The 23,235-nt window shown below is 40.0% G+C and overlaps 1 protein-coding gene across 6 annotated transcripts in view; it reads right to left on the reverse strand.

Moving 5' to 3' along the window:
- The window catches only part of LOC124596070 (RCC1 and BTB domain-containing protein 1-like), a 196,996-nt gene extending 177,359 nt beyond the window's left edge, over positions 1 to 19,637 (reverse strand). For all 6 annotated transcript variants that reach the window (XR_006978279.1, XR_006978280.1, XM_047135052.1 and 3 more), the window contains exons 1-2: positions 19,594 to 19,637; positions 4,703 to 4,792 (exon numbers count right to left, since the gene is read on the reverse strand). Coding sequence is in view for 4 of the 6 variants with exons in the window: in XM_047135052.1 (XP_046991008.1) it covers positions 4,703 to 4,781 (79 nt within the window). In the remaining 2 variants the exon portion in view is untranslated. The remainder of the gene's footprint in view (positions 1 to 4,702; positions 4,793 to 19,593) is intronic.
- Between the last annotated feature and the right edge of the window lie 3,598 nt (positions 19,638 to 23,235).

The raw sequence follows: 23,235 nt of genomic DNA on the forward strand, positions 1-23,235 counted from the left end.
GTCATAGGCTTTTGTCAGGCCAAAAAAGATGGCAACAAGGTGATGATGGCGAAAAAGGCCATTTGGATGGCAGACTCAGGTACACCAAGTTTTCAGTGGTGGAATGACCTAGGCGAAAACCACCCTGGGACAGAGCCAGAAGGCCCTGAGATTCGGGGAGTAAACACAACCACCGGCTCACTATATGTTCGAGCAGCTTGCACAGGACATTGGTGAGGCTAATAGGATGATAGCTATCCATATCTAGTGGTGTCTTACCAGGTTTTAGCACTGTAACAAAGGTACTCTCTCATCATCACAAAGGGAATTTGCCATCACTCCATATGCGGTTGAAGACAGCAAGAATGTGGTGCTGGTAATCCACTGATAAATGTTTAATCATTTCATGATGGATGCCGTCTGACCTAGGGGTCGTGTCACGGCAGTGTGCAAGGGCACTGAGAAATTCTCACTTGTTGAATGGCTCGGGTTGGCGTTTAGTAGAAAATAGATGATGATGTTCCAACCGCTGTTTCTGGGGTGGTACATCTCAGATGCAGAGGTTCAAGCAAAATGCTCAGCAATTGCGTCTGGGTTGGTAGATATAGCTCCATGTGTGAAAATCCCCGATATACCTGCAAGGGTCTGATATCCATAAAGGCATCTGATTTTAGTCCAAACCTGGGAAGGAGAGGTTCATGTTGTTGGTGGTGGAGATGTAGCATTCCCAACACTCCCGCTTCCATCTTTTAATTAGTTGATGGACCTGGACATGGAGCCATTTGAAGGCAATGAGGTGCTCCATTGACGAATGCCGCTTACGACATACGAGGCCCTGCCTACGATCTCTAATGACTGCAGTGATATCTGGTGACCACCAAGGCACTGTCTTCTGCCGGGGGCAACCTGACGAACAAGGGATTGCTGATTCAGCTGCAGCAACAATGGTCATAATAATATTCTGGATAACCAGATCGATGTTGCCATGCAATGGAGATAAAACAGTGGTAACAGAGGTGAAAGTGTCCCAATCGAACTTGGTAAGAGCCCATCTGGGCAAGCGTCCATGAGAGAGACACTAGGGAGGGACAGGAAGAGCGGAAAGTGATCACTACCACACAAGTCATCGTGAGCTCTCCAGTGTACAGACTGTAGAAGGCCACGACTGCAAACTGACCGTTCAATGGCTGAGTATGTGCCATGTATCACACTGAAATGAGTGGGGGTACCTGTATTTAGGACGCAAAGGTCAAGTTGAGTTAGTAAACTCTCGACATCTTTACCATAGCCAATAATCTTGATTCCACCCCACAAAGAGTTGTGGGTGTTGAAATCACCCAAAGTAGAAAAGGCGGGGTGAGTTCAGGAAATAGTGCAGCCAATCAGGGTGTATACGTGACCAAGGAAAAAAATCCCGGATTTCCCAGTTAAAAATACACTTTCTCCTGGGTGAAAATACACTTTTTCCATGTTAAGTGACAGTATACTCTTCCTCGGCACTGTGAAACTCATCAATCCTTTGAATGTTTATGGCTTTATATACCGATATAGAATTTCCCAGCATTTTAGAAAATGAAACTCAGGGGGGGAAACATGTTTTGAAAGACCTTTGATGTGCAGCAACATGTACGCTGAATATTTTCATATTACGAAGGTATAAATCTGAATTCCACCAAACACCGCATGTCACTTTCTGAAGCACTGAAATCGAGATTGCGATGCGCTTTTGTAAACGTGATCTCACCAGTTGATGACAGCATAGGATACGTGATGCAGTCAGCCAATAGCAAGATCACTCTTAAGCAGCGCGAACACACAAATAAGATAAGTTAATGGTTTAAATTAATATATGTAGCATTCATGTATAATATTGGTCTGTACCATTAATAAGCTGGAAGAGAATCTAAGCTTCCATATATAATGTTGGTCTTTTTTGCACTTGTTACACTGCAAGATACATCGCACAAATTTGCCAGCAAAATTTTTAGTAACGACATAAATGTCTGATCTGGGCTCGAAATTCTTGTAAGTGGTCGTCCTCAAAGAGTTGATTTTTAAATGAGAGTCAAACACTTTGTGATTTAATAAATTCATCATACATTCTCGCACATAGTTCATCTTCTGTAAAAGGAAATTTGCTTTGAATGTAACACTTTTCAAACCACCATTCACAATATTTTACCGCAACCTGTTAAAAACAGGTTAGTTTCAGCAGTTGAAAGAGAGCGCCAGATAACAGGCATCACCGCATTAGCGCAGCTACGTTGATGCAGGAAGCCCGTATGTTCATACGTGTAAAACATTAAAAGATCTTACATTATGTCATAAAAGAAACAAAACATCAGAGGATACTTCAAGAGCATTGGAATTTTGTGAACCATGCTAAAATGCATAATTCGGCTTAAAGTGCACATTTGTATGTCCAGATTCGGATGTAAATTTTCTAGGAGTACCAGTACTGTATTATCTAATGTTTGGTTCTTCATTATGGCATAATGCCATACATACATTTGAAATGTGGCGAACAGTTGAAACTAGCCAATAGTATGAAATCAAACACTTCATTTAGAATATATTGACTGCCTCAGCAGAAAAGATTAATAAAAGTCAAATCTCTTTAGCAAACCAACAAAAATAACTTCATTGTTCCGCAAGGCGATTAATGCTCAACTGTCAGAAAGGTGGAAATAAAATCTAAAACTAATAACGTATTTTAGCCTTCCATAATCGTGGAAACGTATTTTGATTCATTTGATAGCTCCCAGCCACAAAACCCATTTTGTTATAATTTAACATGAGAGCAATGAATGAAGAGGAAACAACAAAATCACTGAACATAAACACAGGTCATGTGGAGATGACCCACCTCAATTGAGACTGCTCTGTGCATCAGCCCAAGATTTACTATATTTCTGAACTGGGGCAAAATTAGGTAGTGGCACCCAGCCACACTTCTGTGGAAGTGGGAGAAGATACTACTCATGCGTGACTCAAGTGTGCATGCGAAAGAGACCGCCCGCAACTTCTCAAATGAATCTAACTTAAACAGTTGTCACGTCATGCTCATCAGAGGCCATTTGTTGTTATGAAGCATTGCATATCCTTCCTTAATCCTTTGACACACTTTGCTGTTGGCAGATGCTTGTATGAGCACTGTGTTTTTTTTATGTATATGGCACATTTCCATTGCAACAATGCCAGACAAAGTGAACACCCCATCGTTCTAAATTGGCATGTAGCTCGTCATCACACTTCAAGAGGTGTTCTTGATGAAAAATAATCCCCTGGCCCACGTTTAGAGTTTTATGGGGAGTGACTGAAATGGGAATACCACCCAGCTTTTTACATGGAGCAACAATGGGGATGCTGTCTGAATCAGGACTGACCCATTTCTCATTTTGGAAAGCATTGTCACTTCCCCAAACTTATCATCTAAGTTGTCAAAAAAAAAGTTAGAGGCTTTGCAGCCAGAAAGGAGCACCCATTGTTTCTGCTGCCAACCAAGTACCAAAGCGAATATGGCTCCTTTTTTCTGTAGCCTTACTTTCCTCCCAAGGTGTAGCTACGGATGGGAACAATTTGGGGTCAGGTAGGATGGCCATTGCTGGGAGTCCCAATGCCCCAAGTAGACGGGCATCTACTCCTTGGCATACATGGAGAGTTTGCAGCAGTGCATTATGACAGCACAATGTGACAACTCATATGATTCATTAATCCTTTGCTCCAAGCAGAAAATAAATGGACTGAGGTCAGTGTGATTTCTCTTCAGAAATAAAACTGCACTATACCTGAAAACACATTTGTAATGTAACTGACAATTCTTAACATGGCACCATTAAGTCTAGAGCATTGTGAGCTTGAGGCCTGTAATTTCTGTCCACCCATGTGGTTTGCTCGAGGAGGAGGAGGAGGAGGAGGAGGAGGAGGAGGAGAGGCTGCCATACCTGGTTAGCTAAATGATAATGCCACTATTGTGATCATTTTATTACAGTAGCTGTAATAAAGAAGCACTATATAATTATTATAATAACCCCAACTGTGTGTTCATGCCAACAATGTGACTCTTGCCAAACATGTAGTTATTGAAAATCACCATAATCTCCAGTCTTCAGCTTCTTGTGGTGCCATTTTATGCAGTGGAGGCTGCAGGAACTTATTCATTATTGTGTTGTATATGTGTAGGTCTCAAAGCTTATTTATTTCATAAATTGATATGAAACATATACACAACAGCCACCTTCCACATAAAAACTCATTATCAGGTGTCCCACAGCTCATTTGTTGTGAAGTCATATTTGCAGTAGCATAATGATGAAGACATTGCTGTATAGTTACGCTTACATGAACTGCATGGATTATCTACAAATCCAACAACCAACAACATGAGCAATATTTCATGGACAACTTTGGCACTTAAATTTCAGCACATAAACTCCAGTGGAGGATGTTTATGCAAGCTGTCAGTATCTCTTATTGCAGTGATGCCAGTGTGAAACTGCTTTACACAACTTAATCTCCTTAGTGATTTGATATGTGTTTTAATCTGCTATAAGACTGATAGGGGACAGCTGCTTCCGAGTCTTTCGTCGGTGGATTTGCTGCTGTAATGTTAAAATGTTAATGAGCTGCAAAGGAATACCATCAATTCAGAATGTATGATGCAATATAAAGTAATTAATGTTTTCCATTTCACAAATGAAAATAAATGAGAAACAGAACTTACCAAAAACACAGGCAATCTTGATTTTTGAAACAAAACGTGGCTCAAGTAGGCTAAATATAGCCCACTTTCGTAAATCCATATTTCAGCAACCTATAACAGACATTGAATACCACTTTGCCATTCATTTTAAAGTAAATAAAACTGAAAGCCAATACCAAATTCAGAATTAAATTGCCAGACTTTTCATTGCTGAAGAACATATTACCTTACACTTTCCTTTACTAAAATGGACAATAAAAGTGAATATTTCAGTAGGTTAGTGGTTATCGTAGTCTACACTAGTGAAATGCTGTTTAGTTACAGTATGTCACATACGTAGTAGTAGACACGTGAAGACTTTTCACACGATGGGTAGACAGATCCAGAACATTATCTCTAATGCTGGAAACAGTCACGGTAATTGAAAGGCACAAATTCTAGCTCTTAATTTTTTTTTTAAATTAAAGCTGTTGTCAACCCTTGACTTGAACAGCACAGTACTTAACTAAGGTGTCTGCAAAGAGGAGGAGGGAGGGGGAGGTGGAGAGGTGGTGGCAGGAGGGGCACTTGAGCCCTGCAGAAATCCTGGAAACATTCTATTCATTAATTTCAGAATTCTGACTCATTTCTAAAAACAACTGTCTGTTATTCTGCAGAACTGCATATTTGGCACTGCCAAAGAAAAATATTGTGGATTTAACAGCTGCTACACAATGTGGGTTTATTTGGTTGTCATATTGTTCATGAGAAAATATGATTGTCACAGCAGCAACTTCAGCCCTGTCCTGTAGTCAAGGACAATGTGAACCTTTACAGAACATTATCAAAAGCTCCCATGTTTCATGTGCACCTGCTCGTACAGCTCTTATCGAACAGAGGAAAAAGGACTCTGTGAATATGCTATCATATACAGGCATAGTTTAACAATGGACCTGTTTACATGCAGGCATAATTTAGCATCATCAGTTCAAAGAAATGGCATCCATAATCATGTCAATAAAATTAAAAGAAGTGCTTTGCATTCCTAATGAAATATTCTTACCTTTTAGGTATCATAGTAATGTGTCATGAAAAAATAGTGTGTGTAAAGCTGTGCGGGAACACACACAGGAAATGAAGAGCTCCTATTCTTTACTGATCAATGCTTGGTGGATGACATGCAACTCTCGCACAACTTCCTGCAGGTTGATATACCTCCAATTCCTCACTTCTTTTACAATTACAGCAGGGGAGAGTGGCGTGGCAGTAGGGGAGAGTGGCATGGTTCGTTTAAAAGAGGGGGGGGGGGAGGGGGAGGGGGGAGGGGAGGGGGAGGGGGGAGGGGGGGGGGGGAAGGGACCAAACTGCTTGGTCATCAGTCCCTTGTTCCAAATAAAACAATGCCACAAGGGGAAGAATAAAACAAACGAGACGTATAACACAAAACGGAAAGAAAGGAAAAACCACAAGGACGAACATAAGGTAACAAACACTAAAAGTAACAAAAGAGGACAATAAAACAACAGAGAGAAGCAAGAAACAGTTAGAAGAGAGTAAAACAAGAAAGCAGATTACAGTGGCTGGCTGACCACGAGAATAAAAAGGATAAGCCATCCACTCTGCAACACATTAAAAGATCCACTCTAAAAGCGCTAGGGTGGAGTACACAGAGGGACAGAGGACATGCGCAAAGTCTTAGATCAAATGGTAAAACCCACCCTCACGAATAAAACGTAAAACTAAAGCTGCTGTTGAGGCACTGTCACCAAACACCGAAGGTAGGATGCTGGGAAAGTTAAAAGTCCGCCGCAGAGCGGCTAAATGTGGGCAGTCCAGCAACAGACGGACAACCGTCATATGTCAGCCACAGTGACACCGAGGTGGTCCTCATGACGGAGGAAGTAACCATGCGTTAGCCATGTATGGCCAATGCGTAGCCGGCAGAGTCAACTGATTCCCTGTGACAGGCCCGCATGGAATACTTCCAAACATTCATAGTCTCCTTAAGACACGCAGTTTGTTGTGGGTACTGTTATGCCATTCCATCTCCCAAAGGCGAAAAATCCTGTGGCATAAGACAGAACACAGGTCAAGTTCAGAGAAGCCGATCTCCATAAGCTGTTTCCACATAGCCTGTTTGGCCAGCCTGTCGGCAAGTTCTTTGCCTAGGATTCCAATGTGACCTGGGGTTCAGACGAACACACTGAATGACTGGACTGTTCCGGGGAATAGATGAACTTCTGGATGTTTGCTACCAAAGGACGATGAGGGTAGCTCTTCTCAATAGCTTGTATGTTGCTCAAGGAGTCAGTGTATGGAAGAAACTACTCCCCAGGGCATGAACGGATGTGCTCAAGAGCACGAGATATAGCCACCAGCTCTGCAGTGGAAACACTGCACCCAAAATGTGCCAGCATCCATTATGCAAAATATGCTTTGCAACACATCATATGTAATTATAATAAATCAGACATGTGTAATTCTTTGATAGTGAATGTGTTCTACAAATTGTTACTAACTAGTGTATTAAAAAACTGATTGTATACATCTTGCTTTCTATATATATTTTAGTAATCGCTATTGCTGTTGGGTACTGACGGGACAACATTTGTTGCACTCAGTAAGCCTAGTGGAACACCCATGTCCCACTCAATAAGACTACTGGGACACCAGTGTCCCAGGGCCTAATTGCAGGAAGTGAGTTCAGAATTAACAAAAATGTATTTGTAATATTATCAAGATTAATAAAACAGTATGTGGTCAAAAGAAGAAGTTTCTATGTAAAATTTAAAAAATCCGTATTGAAAGGGTTAAGTTAAACAAGACACGGAACAACTTTAATACAGAATATTTGAAAGCAGGCCTGAAAGTCAATTACATAAAAACTAAAAAATGTGCAATAAACATACCAAAAAGAAAATGGGTATTTGGAGCAGTTGACACAAAAGAAAAAAAGAACAGCAATAACTATACAATTAAAAATTCACTTTTAATGTTCCATATTCTTAAGTCTGACTAAAAAGTATAAAACAATTTCTACTAGCCCCTTACAGATGGTTCCAAAAATTGTGACTGTCAGTTTTTAATAACTATGAGAATACTTGTAAGATTTTAATGAAAAACTTGCTGCACCTGCAATAGATATTAGTAAGTAGGTGAACTACTCTTACATGTGCCCCACATTTTTCGTTTTAAATATGTCAAGTATTTTCACAGCACAGTCACAAAATTTCAGGGCTGACTGTATGGAATTAGGAACTTGTATGAGGCTAGGAGAAATTCTTTTACACTTTCTAGTATAATTTAAAAAATTTAAATATTAAAAATTCATTTTTATTTCAATAATTATTTTTCCTGTTCTTAGTTTTTGCGTGTGAAATTTTTCAATTTATTTCAAATATTTTGATGAGATTTTCTTTCAGCTTGTCTTCAACTGATGCAACCAATATATCGCTTCCTTCTAGGATATCTTGCAAAAAAAAAAAAAAAAAAAAAAGATAAAAGAGAGATTCAAGCTCACACAGGAGCTTAGCATCAATATTTCTTCCCACAAACCATTCACAACTGGAAGAGGAATAGGGGGAAATGGAAGTGGTCTAGAAAGTACCCTCTGCCACACATCAGAAAAGAAAATTAATTAGTATTGCATTGTCATCTAGTTCTGAGCTATGTTGAAAGTTTCAAGTCCCTATCTGATTGGGAAATGTGTTTAAAATAAATTGCAATATTTGTAACAGACAGACAGACAGAAAAGAGAGTGACCAAATAAACATGTGGTAAAAATGTTCTGGGATGTTATTGAGTAATAGAGTTTTCGAAAGTAACTTTCACACATCTGAAACAACAGGTATACAACCAGTGTACATTAATAATTTTTGTTTATGGCAGTGAAACATGGCCTTTTTTGGGAAATCCAAGCAAAAATTAGAACTGGTTACCAAGCAAATAAATGGATCACAAAATAGATGCACCAGGCTCACTGCAACACACTAAAACATTCAACCAAACAGTATAGGTTGGAAACTGGACAAGTCAAAAACTTTTAAAACACACACCATCGGCTAAAAATGGAGGGCAGGGCTCCACTTAAATTTACTGCTCTCCTCTTATCTGAATATAACACACACTCTGTTATAGTGTGGTGTATTGAAATACGTACTCCACAAGCTTCACTAACTGGTGGATTCTCTCACTAGAGCAAGACAACATAATTTAGAGGACTATGACCTCTGCGGAGACAGATCAATGTAACTTCACCCCTTTTCTTGTGTCTGGCAGAAGGACCACCACGGCAAGACGACTTGTTTCACAGACTGGAGCTTATCTTCCAACACTTCCAACCACTCTGCCTCTAAATGGCTTATGGCCTTCTGGCTCAACAGTGAGGGAATGGTTCATAAAGGGATAGCACATGTTTCCACTTCCTTGCCTGCAATGTCAGTATGCAGCTAAGTGAATGGGTAGTAATGGATCAAGGTAGTTCTTTGCTCGATTCCAAGAAACAAGAAAAGAGGGTAACAATCAACAGATGGTGAGAAGATGACAAGGAACCACTGAGGAGCAATATGAACATGTGTGCTTCACAACTTCAATTACCAATAACCAGGACTACTTCCTCTATCTTGACATAGTGTGAGAACTTCATTACTGAATTTTAGGTTTTTAGTCTGTTCTCACAAATAGTCTTCTTATTACTTTCCTACAGTTGTGAGACCAGTAATAATGCTGTATAGATTTTTTTATTCATAACTGTATTTACCACTAAACGATCTGCTTCATGAAATAAGCACCTACAAAGCATGATGAAAATCTGATTTCTTTAATATATTTGTCACTGCAGTTGTATTATAACTAAAAATTGAATGTAATCTACATTTTACATGTTGCGTGCTACACATCTTTAATAAACTGTGGTTTTTTTTTTTTAATTCTTGCACTTCATTTCCTCCAGATTGATGGAGCTAAGGACATACAAAAATATGGGTGTATAAACCTTTCCTTAATTTCCATGTCAGCTTACTAGCTGATGAACTGTGCATTTTTGTCAGTTAAATGTCATACTCATATAGTCAGATACGAATTACTTTTATGAAGTTTTCAGCCTTTATCTATGAGCACACTCTTAGCTATCTACGAAGGTTACAGATGTTAAAACACTCAACTCATTTTTGGAAACAGTAGAGTTAAAATGTGATGTTCCATCATGCTGATTTAGGTTTTCTTCTGTTTCCTTAATCCACTTTTGGTTCACAACGTTTCCTTTAATAAGAATACTATAGTTTTCTTTCCCACTGTATATGTGCATTTTTTAATGCACTTGGCAAGGTATTTCACTTCCTTCTTATCTTTTTCTCATTATGGGCTAAGGCCAAAATTCTAGTTGAGACATTTGTCTGCTCGTGTAATGCAGTGAAACATAAAACAAAGTGTGTAATATCCTTCTTGGAACACAACTTACTTGATTCTGTTGTGTCCTTGTGCATTACTAACCATTTTTGTAAATTATTTCTCAAATAATCCAGTTGTTTGTTCATGGTAGTAGATGTCGCAATAAAACAGTTTATTTTATTCTAGCCGATCAAAATAATATTTATCACCATGTTTGCTATGTTTTTGAGTTGATCCACTGCTAATTGCTGGATCTGCAAGGACTGGTGGTGTGTTACAATTAAAAAATGTGTCCAATTCCTGTAGCATCCAATATTTTAACAAGATCTTTTTTTAGAACAAATTATTCTGAAAGACAAGGCAGCCAAATATCTATAGAGTTGAAGCAATATCTGGAGAAATAAGGAGATTTGATTTTTCCAGTAAGAAAAATGAGCTTACCAAATCAACAGACAGCAGTGAAAAATCTGAAGGCATTTCTACAGTATATCATCTGGAAGTCACAGAAATTGAACAGATACATCTACATGGATGCAAGTTAGTATCAGATTACTGTAAGTGTAGTACGAGGAATTGGGAATGGAATAAAGTCCCATGCCGCATACCTCAATCAATAATGCAGTGAACACCTGTGAGATATGTAATTCAGTCATAGACTTTTACACTTATGAGCAATTAATAAGGCTATAGTAATAACTGGTAAATAATTGTATGTGGATATTTCAATACATATTTCATCTCTGGTAGTTATGATCAAGGACCCCTTAATTTACTGATGTCCAACAGAAGACACTAGTGTAACAGTGACTGATAATTTATTTCTAAAGCAAACTGTCTTCAACAAAATAAATATGAGTCCCATAATAAATGGTCAAACAGCAGCAATACAGCATCACCACCAATCAGGTTTAACTACAAAAATTCCACAGACTTAAATGCTGACTGACAGAGAAGTTACAGGATGAAAATGGGAAGAAGTTGACCAATGATACATAGTAGATGTGATACTTAATTATTTCATAAAAATACAACAATAATGGAAATTCCTGTATGGAGCAACATGCAAAATAAGGGTAAGGAAACCACCCACCTGTAGCGGATCGATTCATGGAGCACAGTAACACACAACAGAAGACAGCATTCACACTAGCTTTTGAACACTAGCTCTTTTTCCAGCAATACTACTCTCATTCACACATGCAAACACAAGGACACCCAAATGCTCACTCCCAAGGCCACAGCAAGACTTCTAAATTTAAGGTATTTAATTTAAACTCTGAAAATGCACAACATTTTCCCAAATTTGTCTCTGGTTCCAAACTAAAGGTAATGTTGCCCTCAAATACAATATGCAGGTATATAAAAATGGTAGGTGATTCAATCAGATAAGGGACATTTTACTTATAATTAATGATACATTTGCTAGTTAGGATGCAAACAAGAAGACTTTTAAAAACTCAAAAAAATCTCTATGAATCTGAAATTAAAGTAGCAAAATTCAAAGAAAATGAAGAGTAGACCTACATCTTAAACCCCAAAAATGAATGTAAAACAAAAAACCATGTGTAAAGCATGACTGACTCAACAGACTGCAGTGCTCTCAATGAGTATCTTGTAAACTCCACTGGCTACTGTAGCATTCAGTAATTATACAACTGACGCTAAGACTCTACTTTTACAAGCACAGTGTGTAACAACAGAATGATTCACCCATCACTCCAAGAAATTACTAAATAAGCTGAGTGACTCTAGAAAGATGACTATTATGGTTTTGAAAGCTCTAAAATGAGTAATTAAGAAAATCTGTCTCGTAAAAAATATTCTTGGTAATGGAACTTTCTCAGAATGGCTTAAAATTACGCTACACATAAGAGAGATACCAGATAACTACAGACCCATATCACTTATCCCAATTACGTCAAAAGTAATTGCCATTTTGAAAATGGTAGGTTAACTGATTGACTAGGGATTAAGGGACTAAACAGTAAGATCATGGCTTCCTTGATTCAGTGGTAGTTCATCTCAAATTAGTGACACCTGTGTTCTGATAATTAAAGTAGTAGGAGCAGTAAGACTGAGGTGTTTAATACAATACTGTTGCCATAGTTGAGGAAGAATTTACCGAAACGTGTGCCAATCATGCCAGTAGCTATGTCGAAGCTGACAAGGTGTGAGAAAGGCCCCACCATGCATCTGAGCCCCACCAGCCCAATGAAAGGCAAAGACAGTTACAGAGCACAAAATGTCTTCAATTTTGCAGTCTCGGAACAGTGAGATGGCTAAAAAGGTAATGGACATCAGTTGGACCATCAGTAATAAACACAAGAGTAGAGAAATAAGTAAGGCAGCAGCTGTATGCTCCCGGAGTTCTGCCCGTGGTGGGAGTTGCCCCATCCACAGCCATCGCACCCTCGCTCCACTGTAGTCAAGGTGTTTATAAAGAGTATTCACTATTCAACAGAGTGCTACCTCTAAAACAGAAAGTAGGATGCAGCAGAAAAGGAGACAAACCATGTCTAAAAACAATTAAAACAGCAAGAGAGGGATGAAAGAGTGAGCTGGTCAAGGAGGTGAGGTCGAGGGCCCCTCAGACTCAGCATGCAGTGGGAGACGCCTCAAGCACAACCATCCCACTCCTGCCTGAAGGTAGCTTACAGCCTTACTCTACAAATAAAGGGCACTTTTAAGGAGAAAACAGAGAACCAGTTCAACTGCCTGTCTGTCCATGAATCATCTGTCAGTATCTGAGGCAAACAATTCAGAAAGCCACGCTTAGCATGGTAGGCTGACGCAACATACCATAGTGGATCCCTGGCGGAAGTAACAGAAGGGAGAGCGACATGCAACAGTAGTCGTCTTGATAGTGTGGAGCTTATTAGAGGGGGGGCAGCAGCCAATCAGATGTCATTCCATCTTTGAGTGCACAGAGGTCTCATATGCAGCCAAGATCAGCAAAGCAAATGAGTCGTGACTAATTGCTCTTCCAGCCAAACAGTCAGCCAGTTCATTCCCGAGTACACTCACATAACGTGGGACACAGAGAAAGGCAATCAAGCAGTCAGTATGACTTAGTTCAATGAGAAGATCATGAATAGCAGTGATATCACTATATATCACAAAATGGTAAAGTAAGCCCTGTTTAATAAAGTGGAGGGCACTATTAACAGCTATCAGCTCCACTGTACAGACTCTACATGCTCTTGGCAACGAATGGTGTTTCTGACTGAAAGGGGATGTAAAGCATATCCCGTCTTATCCCCAGTTTTAGAGCCATCAGTGTAAAAGATGGTAGCATCCTGAAACTCTTGAAGAATTGAATGTCACACGCACAAAAAGGTCGTGGGGGTCAACAGACTTTAGGAAATTGAAATAGATCGGTCCCAATTCATGGCTATTCATGGCTTGCACACTAACAAAGAGGACAGGGAAGAGGTGCATGACAAAACATGAAGAGCACATTCCAGAGAGCAGAGATCCCAGTACAGGGCTACGAAGCACATCCCAACTGGTAGTCCCACCTGAGAGCGAATATCAGGAGGCTGACACCCCACACATGTAAGAAGAATAGGACCATCGGATGATCAGGGAATTGTCAAATGATCATTGCATAGGAGACCAAGAGTTGACACCATCAGAACTGAATCTGTAGGAGCCCCACTTCAGCATGCAGATGAGGGACTACTCTGGAAAGCATCAATGGCCTGACAAACTCTACGATGATGGACTGGGTCTAACAGCTTCAAAGACAAAGGCACCTCCAAGCCATAAACCACGCAACCACAGTCCAGACATGATAGGACCAAGGCCCAGTAAATATGGAGAAGAGTAACTAGATCTTTACCACAAGAGGTGTGGGCAAGGAAGCAGAGATCGTTAAGCTTCCGCACTATGTGACAATTTCCAAGTGCTGAGTACCCAAGTAGAGTTCTGGATCAGGGCGGACTGGAGTGTGACACAGATGCTTAACCAGTATTTTTAAAATGCTTAACCAGTATTTTTAAAATGCTTAACCAGTGTTTCTGTAGGAGAGAATTGGAAACAGTGGGAAAAGATGACCAATAGCCAAACAAAGGTCACTAGTCTGCTGATGGTAATCAGGAAGAGAGTGATAGGTCAGAGCCCTGAAGGAAACCATTCTCTTGGAGCCAAGGAGAACCAATGCAAATCTGGAACAATCTGTGGGATAAAAATTGACAAATAAAAATCAGTAATGACCTCGAAAGCCCTTGTCATAGAAGGTAAATAAAGTGTGGTAATGCCAAGCAATCTCATATGCCTTAGGTAGGTCAAAAAAAGACTGCAAAGAAGTATTGGAGCTCAGAAAAAGCCTCTTGGGATGCTGCTTTCAGCCAGACAAGATTGGCTGGTGGTTGTGGATTGTCCCTCCTTGAAACCACAGTGATGAGGACACACACACACACACACACACACACACACACACGATCTCAACAGTTGACAACTCAATATAATCTGTGGACAACCTTCCTTTCAAGCAATTTACAAAGCATGTTGGTCAAGCTAATCTGTTGGTAACTGTTGAACTGTTGAGAGATGTTGGACTTTTGCATGGCTTAAAGATTGGGAAAACCATACCATTTCAGTATTGAAAAGGGAACACAGTTTTGAGCCAAATACAGTTAATGATCCTTAATAGATTAGCCTCCGAGTTACACACAGATGTTGGATCATTTCACAGTGAACTGAAACAGAGTGTGGGAATGTACCACGTGATGAGGCAAGGGCCTGAAGCAGTCCCCAGTCAGTGAAAGGTTCATTATATGATTCAGCTTGGTAGGGAGTGAAATATCGGGGGACATCTACAACCTGTTGTTTCCGCAGTAAAAAAAAAAAAGAGAGAGAGAGTCAGATAAGAAGAGGATACTGACGCAAGGTGGATTGCAACGTGATTAAAAGAACCAATACACCGGTAAAAAAACTGGCATGAAGGACACTACCCAGAACAGTCATCGCTCGGTGCCCCAGAAAATTACATAGCTTGGCCCACCTCTATGTTGAAGAGGCACATATTTCCAGGGAGGAGTTGTAGCACTTCCAGCATTTCTTGTAACTCCATTTAATTAGACAGTGAGCCTTATCACAAGGTCCCTTAACTTAACGCTAGTGACCAGTACAGTCTGCAAAGGATATCGCTTGAAATGTTGCAGGGCTCTACAGCGATCCTGAACAGCTAATGCAATGTCTGTGGCCCACCACAGCTGTGTTCAGCAGTGGAGGGAACCTGTGGAAGGGAGAAAAGCAGTTCCAGCAAAACTGGTAGATAATGTTGGAGACATCTTGCACAGCCCCACTGATGTCATATGACAAAGGAAGCAAAGGTAAAAGCAGAGGCATACAACTGCCAGTTGGCTCTTTGAGGCTCCCAATGTGGTAGTCAGTCTTTCTGGCAATGGCAAAGAAGTGACAGGATCACTGGAAAGAGTCATTGCAAAAAAGTTTGTCATGCAGCGACCAGTGCAGTGAAGCCACGCAATTGGCGGGAGATATCTTTAGATCAATAGCTGAAAGCATGCCGTGGGCGAAGTGGACAGGACAGAGTAGCCTTGTCATGATCCTTCTTCTCCTCCTGCAGCCTTTGGTGGCCAAGATTCTTGTGAGGGCCTATCTGCAACTAGTATGGGGAAAGATGAAAAGTGGACAACCCTGAGACCCGCAGGTCACAGTTCCTTCGGCCACTGGCTCATGTCGGGCCTCTAATCTCTGGGTTTCTGGCGAGAGGGGTCGCATGATGAAGCCCCTTTACCGGTAGATACCAAAGGAGGAAGCTGCTCCTCCAGCCGGACGTTGGAAGCCATATCTGAAGATGTGCCACAGAAGCCGCAAAAGAGGAGCACAGTGGGAGAGGTGGTTTAAAAAAAAATTGAGGTAGTAAGAGTGAGGATTGTGACTTTTGCACAACCAGACGTCACATCAAAAGGATTTGGACTTCCACATTTTTTACGTGCCTCTGGATATGAAAGGCAGTCAGTGGGTTTTCATTTCTGTATTTTAGTTACTTTCTTGAAGACTGGACACACCGGTGAATGTGGAGGAGGATGATCTGTGCAACTGCCACACAAAGGTAGTTGTTCACAAGGACTTTCCTCATGGAGTGATCATCTACTGTTGCCAAATTTTAGGTGCAACGTGCAGTAAGGTGACATATGACCAAAACAAGTATTGAAAGCACGTCACGGGTGGTAGGATGTAAGGTTTCACTTCTCACCTGTACATGATGTCTAACTTTTTCTGGGAGAACATTCCCTTTAAAGGCCAATATAAAAGCAGTTATATTTACTCTATTATCCTTGGGACCTCTTTGGATGAATCAGATAAAATGTACACCTCGCCACTCAAGATCAGCCCGTAGCTCCTAGTCTGGAGAGTAAGGTCCTGGTTGAAGATGATATATATAGAGGCGCTGGCAGGTCGATAGACACACAAACAAACAAACACAAACATACACACAAACTTCAAGCTTTCGCAACAAACTGTTGCCTCATCAGGAAAGAGGGAAGGAGTGGGGAAGACGAAAGGAAGTGGGTTTTAAGGGAGAGGGTAAGGAGTCATTCCAATCCCGGGAGCGGAAAGACTTACCTTAGGGGGAAAAAAGGACAGGTGTTTTTATATATAATTTTCCCACGTGGAATGTTTCCTTCCATTATATATATATTCCGCTCCCGGGATTGGAATGACAAGCAAGCTAGCATATTATGGTTAGTAGCTACATCACAACAACAAATCAGTTCTTGTTTAACAGGTCAAAGTTAGTACATGTTTTAGAGACATGTAATAAGAAAGCAGATGAAGGTGTCAGGCGCAGAGCCAACGAGCAGTGTACCCCATGATGCACCAGCCAACATTATCATTCTTACATGTCTGCGTGTAGCACATGCTTCAAGCTGGGATTAGAACATTTAGCAACAATTAGAACATTTAGCAACAAGCCACAATAGTGTTCATTATGGAAGGCATAAAGGAAACCAGACACGTATTACAGTAAGAGGTGACAGCGATAATTTTCCAAGCTTATAAGTTCTGTTATGGAGATTCAAAGCAGAAACAGTGGGTCAGTGTAGTGCTCATCTTAGAGTTGCCAGTTACTATGGTAGGCAATGGCTGGAGCATGAGATGTGGGCCGGCCGCGGTGGTCTAGAGGTTCTAGGCACTCAGTCTGGAGCCGCGCGACTGCTACGGTCGCAGGTTCGAATCCTGCCTCGGGCATGGATGTGTGTGATGTCCTTAGGTTAGTTAGGTTTAAGTAGTTCTAAGTTCTAGGGGACTGATGACCATAGATGTTAAGTCCCATAGTGCTCAGAGCCATTGGATGTGGTGGCAGAGGGGGCACTGGTGACATCACACAGTATTCTCATTCTCTCTCTGCACAGAATGCATCACAGTCCCACCTTCTTACATTCACGCCACCATTAGAAGAGGTCAAAACTCATGAAAAATAAAGAGAGGAATCCCATTCGGCTCTCTTCTCAGGTTCTTCCTCTCCACTGTGTATGATAATGACTTTTCAAACTAAATGGCTAGCAGAAATGTCCTTTATGCTGATGATATGTGAATGGTCACATCACGTAATAATTTGCAAGTAACTTTAGACAAAAACAGGGAGCGTGAATATCCTGAGATTTGTTGCCAATGTGGTAAGAACCAATTTCTGTTGCACCATTAACACAGAGGAAGCAAGTGTGTGCAGCAGGCCTACTCCACAATAGTCTCAACAGGAAACAAAATGATTTAAAGTTTGTTAGTTACAAGCTGTACACAGACAACCACTTATACGCAATTCTGTAAAGAAACTACATTAATTGGACTTACAATGCTCAGATAACTGGGCATCAAAATACAGAAATCCTGTTCCTGTAATAATGACATATTGGTAACCACACCCAGCTACTGTAAGACGTGTTTGCCAGATTTTGTCCAAATTGTTTCAGGTGAATCTTAGTAGGATTCCTAATGACCCTTGTTAACATTTTTATTGCCATCCCACTATCAGGCAATGTAAATTTATAACACACAAGCGGTTTGAAATTAATGTCTTGTTGACATTTATTTATTAGTGTTGTTGTTACGTTCTTCTTCTTTTGTATCTGTAATTTAAAAATTTGTTCCAGTGACATTTGGTAATGATAAACATCATTAGGACTAAAATGACTGGTTTATCCACTGCAGGCACAATAACTGCTTATGAGTGGGTTACAGTTATACTCTAAAGCTACAAAAAAATTACTAAATTTCACAATAAGAAACAAGTGTTTAAATGCTGTTCTTTTCAATTTCGTAGACTTGTGCATCAGATATGCAAATGATAGTCCAGTTACACATGGTCCAGGCAACTGAAACGGATTAAAGGGGGGCGGTTCTAGAAATTTCATAAAATTCTTGAGTCAATTCATAGTAGAGGCACATACGAAATGACGCCAATTTCTGTTTACGTCTATAAAAAGTTTTTCATTAACTGTATTGCGAAATGGCACATTTCCAGTTGCAATTTCGTATAATTATTGACCGAGTTTAAAAACCTATAACGCTGTCATAATATACTCATTAAGAGACAATCTTTTGTCAAAATTATAACACAGTAAACCAATTATTACGGTAAGAAACTGGATATGTCTTGAGGTACGATGCGCAAATAACACGGGCTACATTCATCCAGTATTTCAGTATGAGAACACTTGGCTATTTCCAATAAAGCTTGCACACAGTTTCACACCATTTCTAATTTTTTTCTAGCTTTGATGGTTAGCAACAAATACTTAACACATTACCTTATTTGTAAAGTAATTAAACGTTTCATAAATATTCACAAATAATGAAAACGGGGGAGGGGATGTTACTAGTAAAACGTACGTGAAACAGTAATTTGCTTTTTTTTCGCACTGTGTACGGATTAAACGACTGGCTACAATGTATCTACGAAACCAGACGACATTACAACTTTGTCAAACTATAAGTCCAATCGCATTTGCGAAATTTCGATCGAGTTAAGGCTATGATCATGAAAGATGAAAACGTCAACGTGGTACAATAAATTACATGAGAAGAATTTTTCCAAACATACGGTGGGGAAACGAGGGATACTGCCAGTCTCATGCCGCGGACCTCTTGTTTCTGTATATAGATAGTTTAGTTTACAACTTATGCCTGCTCTCAACTCTCTACTGAGACAGCTTTATTTTACACGGCAGTAAGTAATTCCTCCAGGTGAGTTTACACACAAACTGAGATATACCTGTAACTGATACTTTGGCATAACAAAATTTTAGCAAAATCAGTAAGTTAAAAATATTTCTTTTTCATGCGAACTTGTCCGCAACAAGGAAAGGCCGCCAGTTTTCAGTATTAGGAAATTTGGTAGTTATGATTGGTATGGTGCCGGTAACAACATTCCTGACAAGACACTTTTATATATACTTCATGTTCGAATTTTTATTTTCATAAAAAAGGTTCAGCTTTAAGAGCACACATTATCAACATAGTCCTCTTTCTGTGACGCCACGGCATAAACAATAACTCAAAACAATGATACACACCTCTGCCCGTTAACCACAGTTCTCTCCTCATAATTGTCAGGACTAGAGGTGGCAAAAAATAACGTAACTGATAGAAATAACCGGTTACTGAGAAGTAACGGTTACTGCGATAACCGTTCCTCTGATTCTGGCAGTTATTTCAATAACTGTTTAGTGTCAACAGTGCCTCGCGCCATCTGTTGACCGAAGATCGTACTGCGCATTTGGAGGCGTTCTATAGACCATGGGAATAACTGTGAGACTGCGCGCCATCTGTTGATAAGAACTGTGTACTATTTCGTGGGCCTTCGTTACTTTTAGCATAAACAATTAAATAAAGTTAATGTCCGAGCCGTGGCTGATAGGAGCTGCAGTACAGGCATTAACAAGTACGGTCGTTCCCTTAAGCCACCGCCTTACGTGTTAATTTAGCTTGGACGGGTAGTACAAGAAAGTTACTAAGGAATTCGAGCGACTATGGAAATAACTGTCAGAGCCGGTATTCTCCTCTGGCAGTTATCGTTATTGGCTCGTAGTTCTAGTTCTCTGGTAGTTATCGGGCTACCACCACAGATAACCTGGAAGCTGGTAACGGAATAACTGTGTGTCTAGACGTTCCTGACTCGGTGACTCCAGTTAAAGGTCGTAGTTCCAGGTGATATTTCCAGAGAGGATAGTAACTGGAGCGAACAAATATTTTCGTACTGCTACGGAAATAGCCGCTGGCCATCACGAATGACAAATAACATGTCAGAAAGTGTAACATAATACAGTGGAATATAATAATTATTATCCTCATCATTTGTCAGGAGATTGTCAAAATACGTGAATATATCACAGTAACTGCTAATATTTACAGAATTGGTACACTGACAGAATAAAACACAGTTACGTACTTTTAATGAATTTATCGTACACAGAATACCCGATCTTGACTGTTGCAACCAAGTGCTGTCAAAACTAAAATATAGCAGAATTTTTACCTAAGCTGGTCTATCAGTCTCTGTTACGATATTCATCTACAGAGTAGAAGGAGGGGTCACTGGAAGCGTCTGATTCCACCCGTCTGCTTCGACGTAAAGGTGTTGTGGTGTGTGAATGTCATTACGGCACGGTGTTTATGAGTTGGTTTTTGTGTGTGTGTGTGTGTGTGGGGGGGGGGGGGGGGGGGGGCTGTCGATCTAGGTTGCAGTGCCGGAATTTGCTGGTGGTAATGAATTTTTTTTTTTTTCTAGCTGTGGTGATTTGTGTATTTATGAAGTATTGAATGTGATTTAATTTATGTAGGGATGATTGATTTGTTGACTTTTGCGATTGTGGTTTTATTTTTCGCAGTTGTAAGTGTTGGTTTTTTGGCATCAGTAGCTGTGGTGGACCTATATAGGTCACCGGATAATGACCGATTCCCATTTTTATAATTGTGTGTGTTGATGTTTTAGTATCGTCATCTGAGGTTGACCTATGTATGTCAAGGGAAATGTCTGATTCCAATTTTCGTACTTTTAGTTGTGGGTATTGGTGTTTTGGTATGGTCACCTATAGTTGACCTATATTGTTCAAGGGAAGTGTCCGATTCCTGCAGATTTTTGTTGGTGTAGCAGAATGCTGTATTTTTTTTCTTTTTGTTCTTCATTTTGTGTTTTGGGATCATGGTGTGTTTTTTTTACTAGCTTGTCCTCACCCTAAAACCCCCAACTTCCCGCAGTTGTCCCATTGGTTTGATTGTATTTTTGGTGGGAAATGTTATTGTATTATTTATATGTATCTTCGTGTTTGTTGCCATGTGTATGTAGTGACGTCATAGACACACTTAAAATAGACATTTCCGGCATATTGATGATGGGTGGAATCAGACACTTATGTATCAAATAGTCATTCAAACACACTGTAAACCGTGCCTTATCTGAAACAGAGTTTTTAATGGTTGCTGACTTGCTGGCAGCTTATTGAAAATGCATGTTCCTGAATATTGGACCCCTTTTGGACCAAGGTAAGTAATTTTAGGTCTTTATGTAGATTGCTGTTCCCATTTCTAGTACTGATATTATGTATTAAGCTATTGGTTGGAAATACTTGTAACAAATTTCATTAAGGAATAAATATACTAGGAAGCAGTGGTTAGAATACAAAGTTCCTTGAACAGGTTCCTACATGATGTTCTTGAATTGATACCACAAACGATTTTTATTACACGCTTTTACATGCGAAAAACTTTTGCTACGTTTGATGAGTTACCACAGAATATGTTCCCTTATGAAATAATAGAATGAAAAAATGTGGAATGCCCTTCCCAACTGAATTTATTATCGAGTTGTAATCCCAGAAATGTAACACTGTCAACATTTTCGATCTGCATGTCTTCACATGTTATAAACATGCTGTCGCTGGAGAAATCGAGCATTTTGCAAATCTGACATAAAACTTGGATTAGCGTACTCACACTTTCCCCAATAGGACTAGCTTTTACAGCACAGGAGTAAACGAATCTGTCACATTACGTATATTTTTTGTTGTATTACAAGGCTGTACACTTTATTCTATTATGTGAGCAGCACAAGAAATTAAGCTTCGAATTTAACCTACAGTACTCAGTTTACATATTACTTCATACTTAAAAACGCACGTTGTTAACATTTTACTTAAACAGTGCTTTGGCGAAGTTCCGCGTACTTTCTGTCGCAGCTGCGAAGATAATATTTCTAATAGCGACCGATAACCTACAAACATATAATCTGAAACACTAATAATCGTTCTAACATCAACTAAAATGTACCCGGAGTTAATAAGCTGAGGTTATGACACGATTCATATGACATTCCTGCTATTTCACACTACTCGCAGTTATACTGATAACTAAACTGATGGATTCCAACTATGTCGTTATTTAACTGTCGGAGTTATCGGTATTCGCTAGTGAAAAATAACTTGGCAGTTATTAATAACCGTTAACGATAACGGTTATCAAAGAATAACTGGAACTGTGATAACGGTTACTCCAGAATAACCGTTTGGCCCACCTCTAGTCAGGACTCTTGTGTGACACAGGCGTCTAAAGCTAGCGAAATGAGGGATGCTCAACTACCGGACCTACCGATAGATGGCTCTACCAGCTGATTACTGTCGTCTGTATTGCCCGCCATATTCGAATTTGGCAAGAAGTTTCTCTCGGTCTGTACGGTGTATAAGGAATTACGGATTATCGAAATGGTGATTTCTTGTTCCGCTTTCAATTGTACGAAGCGATGGAGTAAGGAGAGTGACTTACCATTTCACAGGTAATACGACTACTGATACAATACGATAAAAATACAGACTTAGTGCGTTTGCTAATTCGATGTTTTTGAATAGGTTTCCTCTAAAGCACCCAGAGCTACTAAAGACGTGGATTACTTCCGTGAAGCGGAAAGATTTTAATCCTACGTCTTGCAGTTTTCTTTGCGGAAACCGTTTCCGACAAGATGATTACGTAGTGAGCCCTGGAACGTGGAAGAAACGTTTCAAACCCGAAGCAGTGCCATCAGTTTCCGACACATTTGATGCACCAAATAAACAGCCACGACGACATGTTGTTAGGATTTTGAGTGACAACGATGATTCTACATTTGAGGCAGCTAATTACTTTCCTTGCTGTGTGTGCGCTTTTTACTTTTGTGAATTTATTTC

This window comes from Schistocerca americana, chromosome 2, assembly GCF_021461395.2.
Source record: "Schistocerca americana isolate TAMUIC-IGC-003095 chromosome 2, iqSchAmer2.1, whole genome shotgun sequence".
NCBI lineage: Eukaryota > Metazoa > Arthropoda > Insecta > Orthoptera > Acrididae > Schistocerca > Schistocerca americana.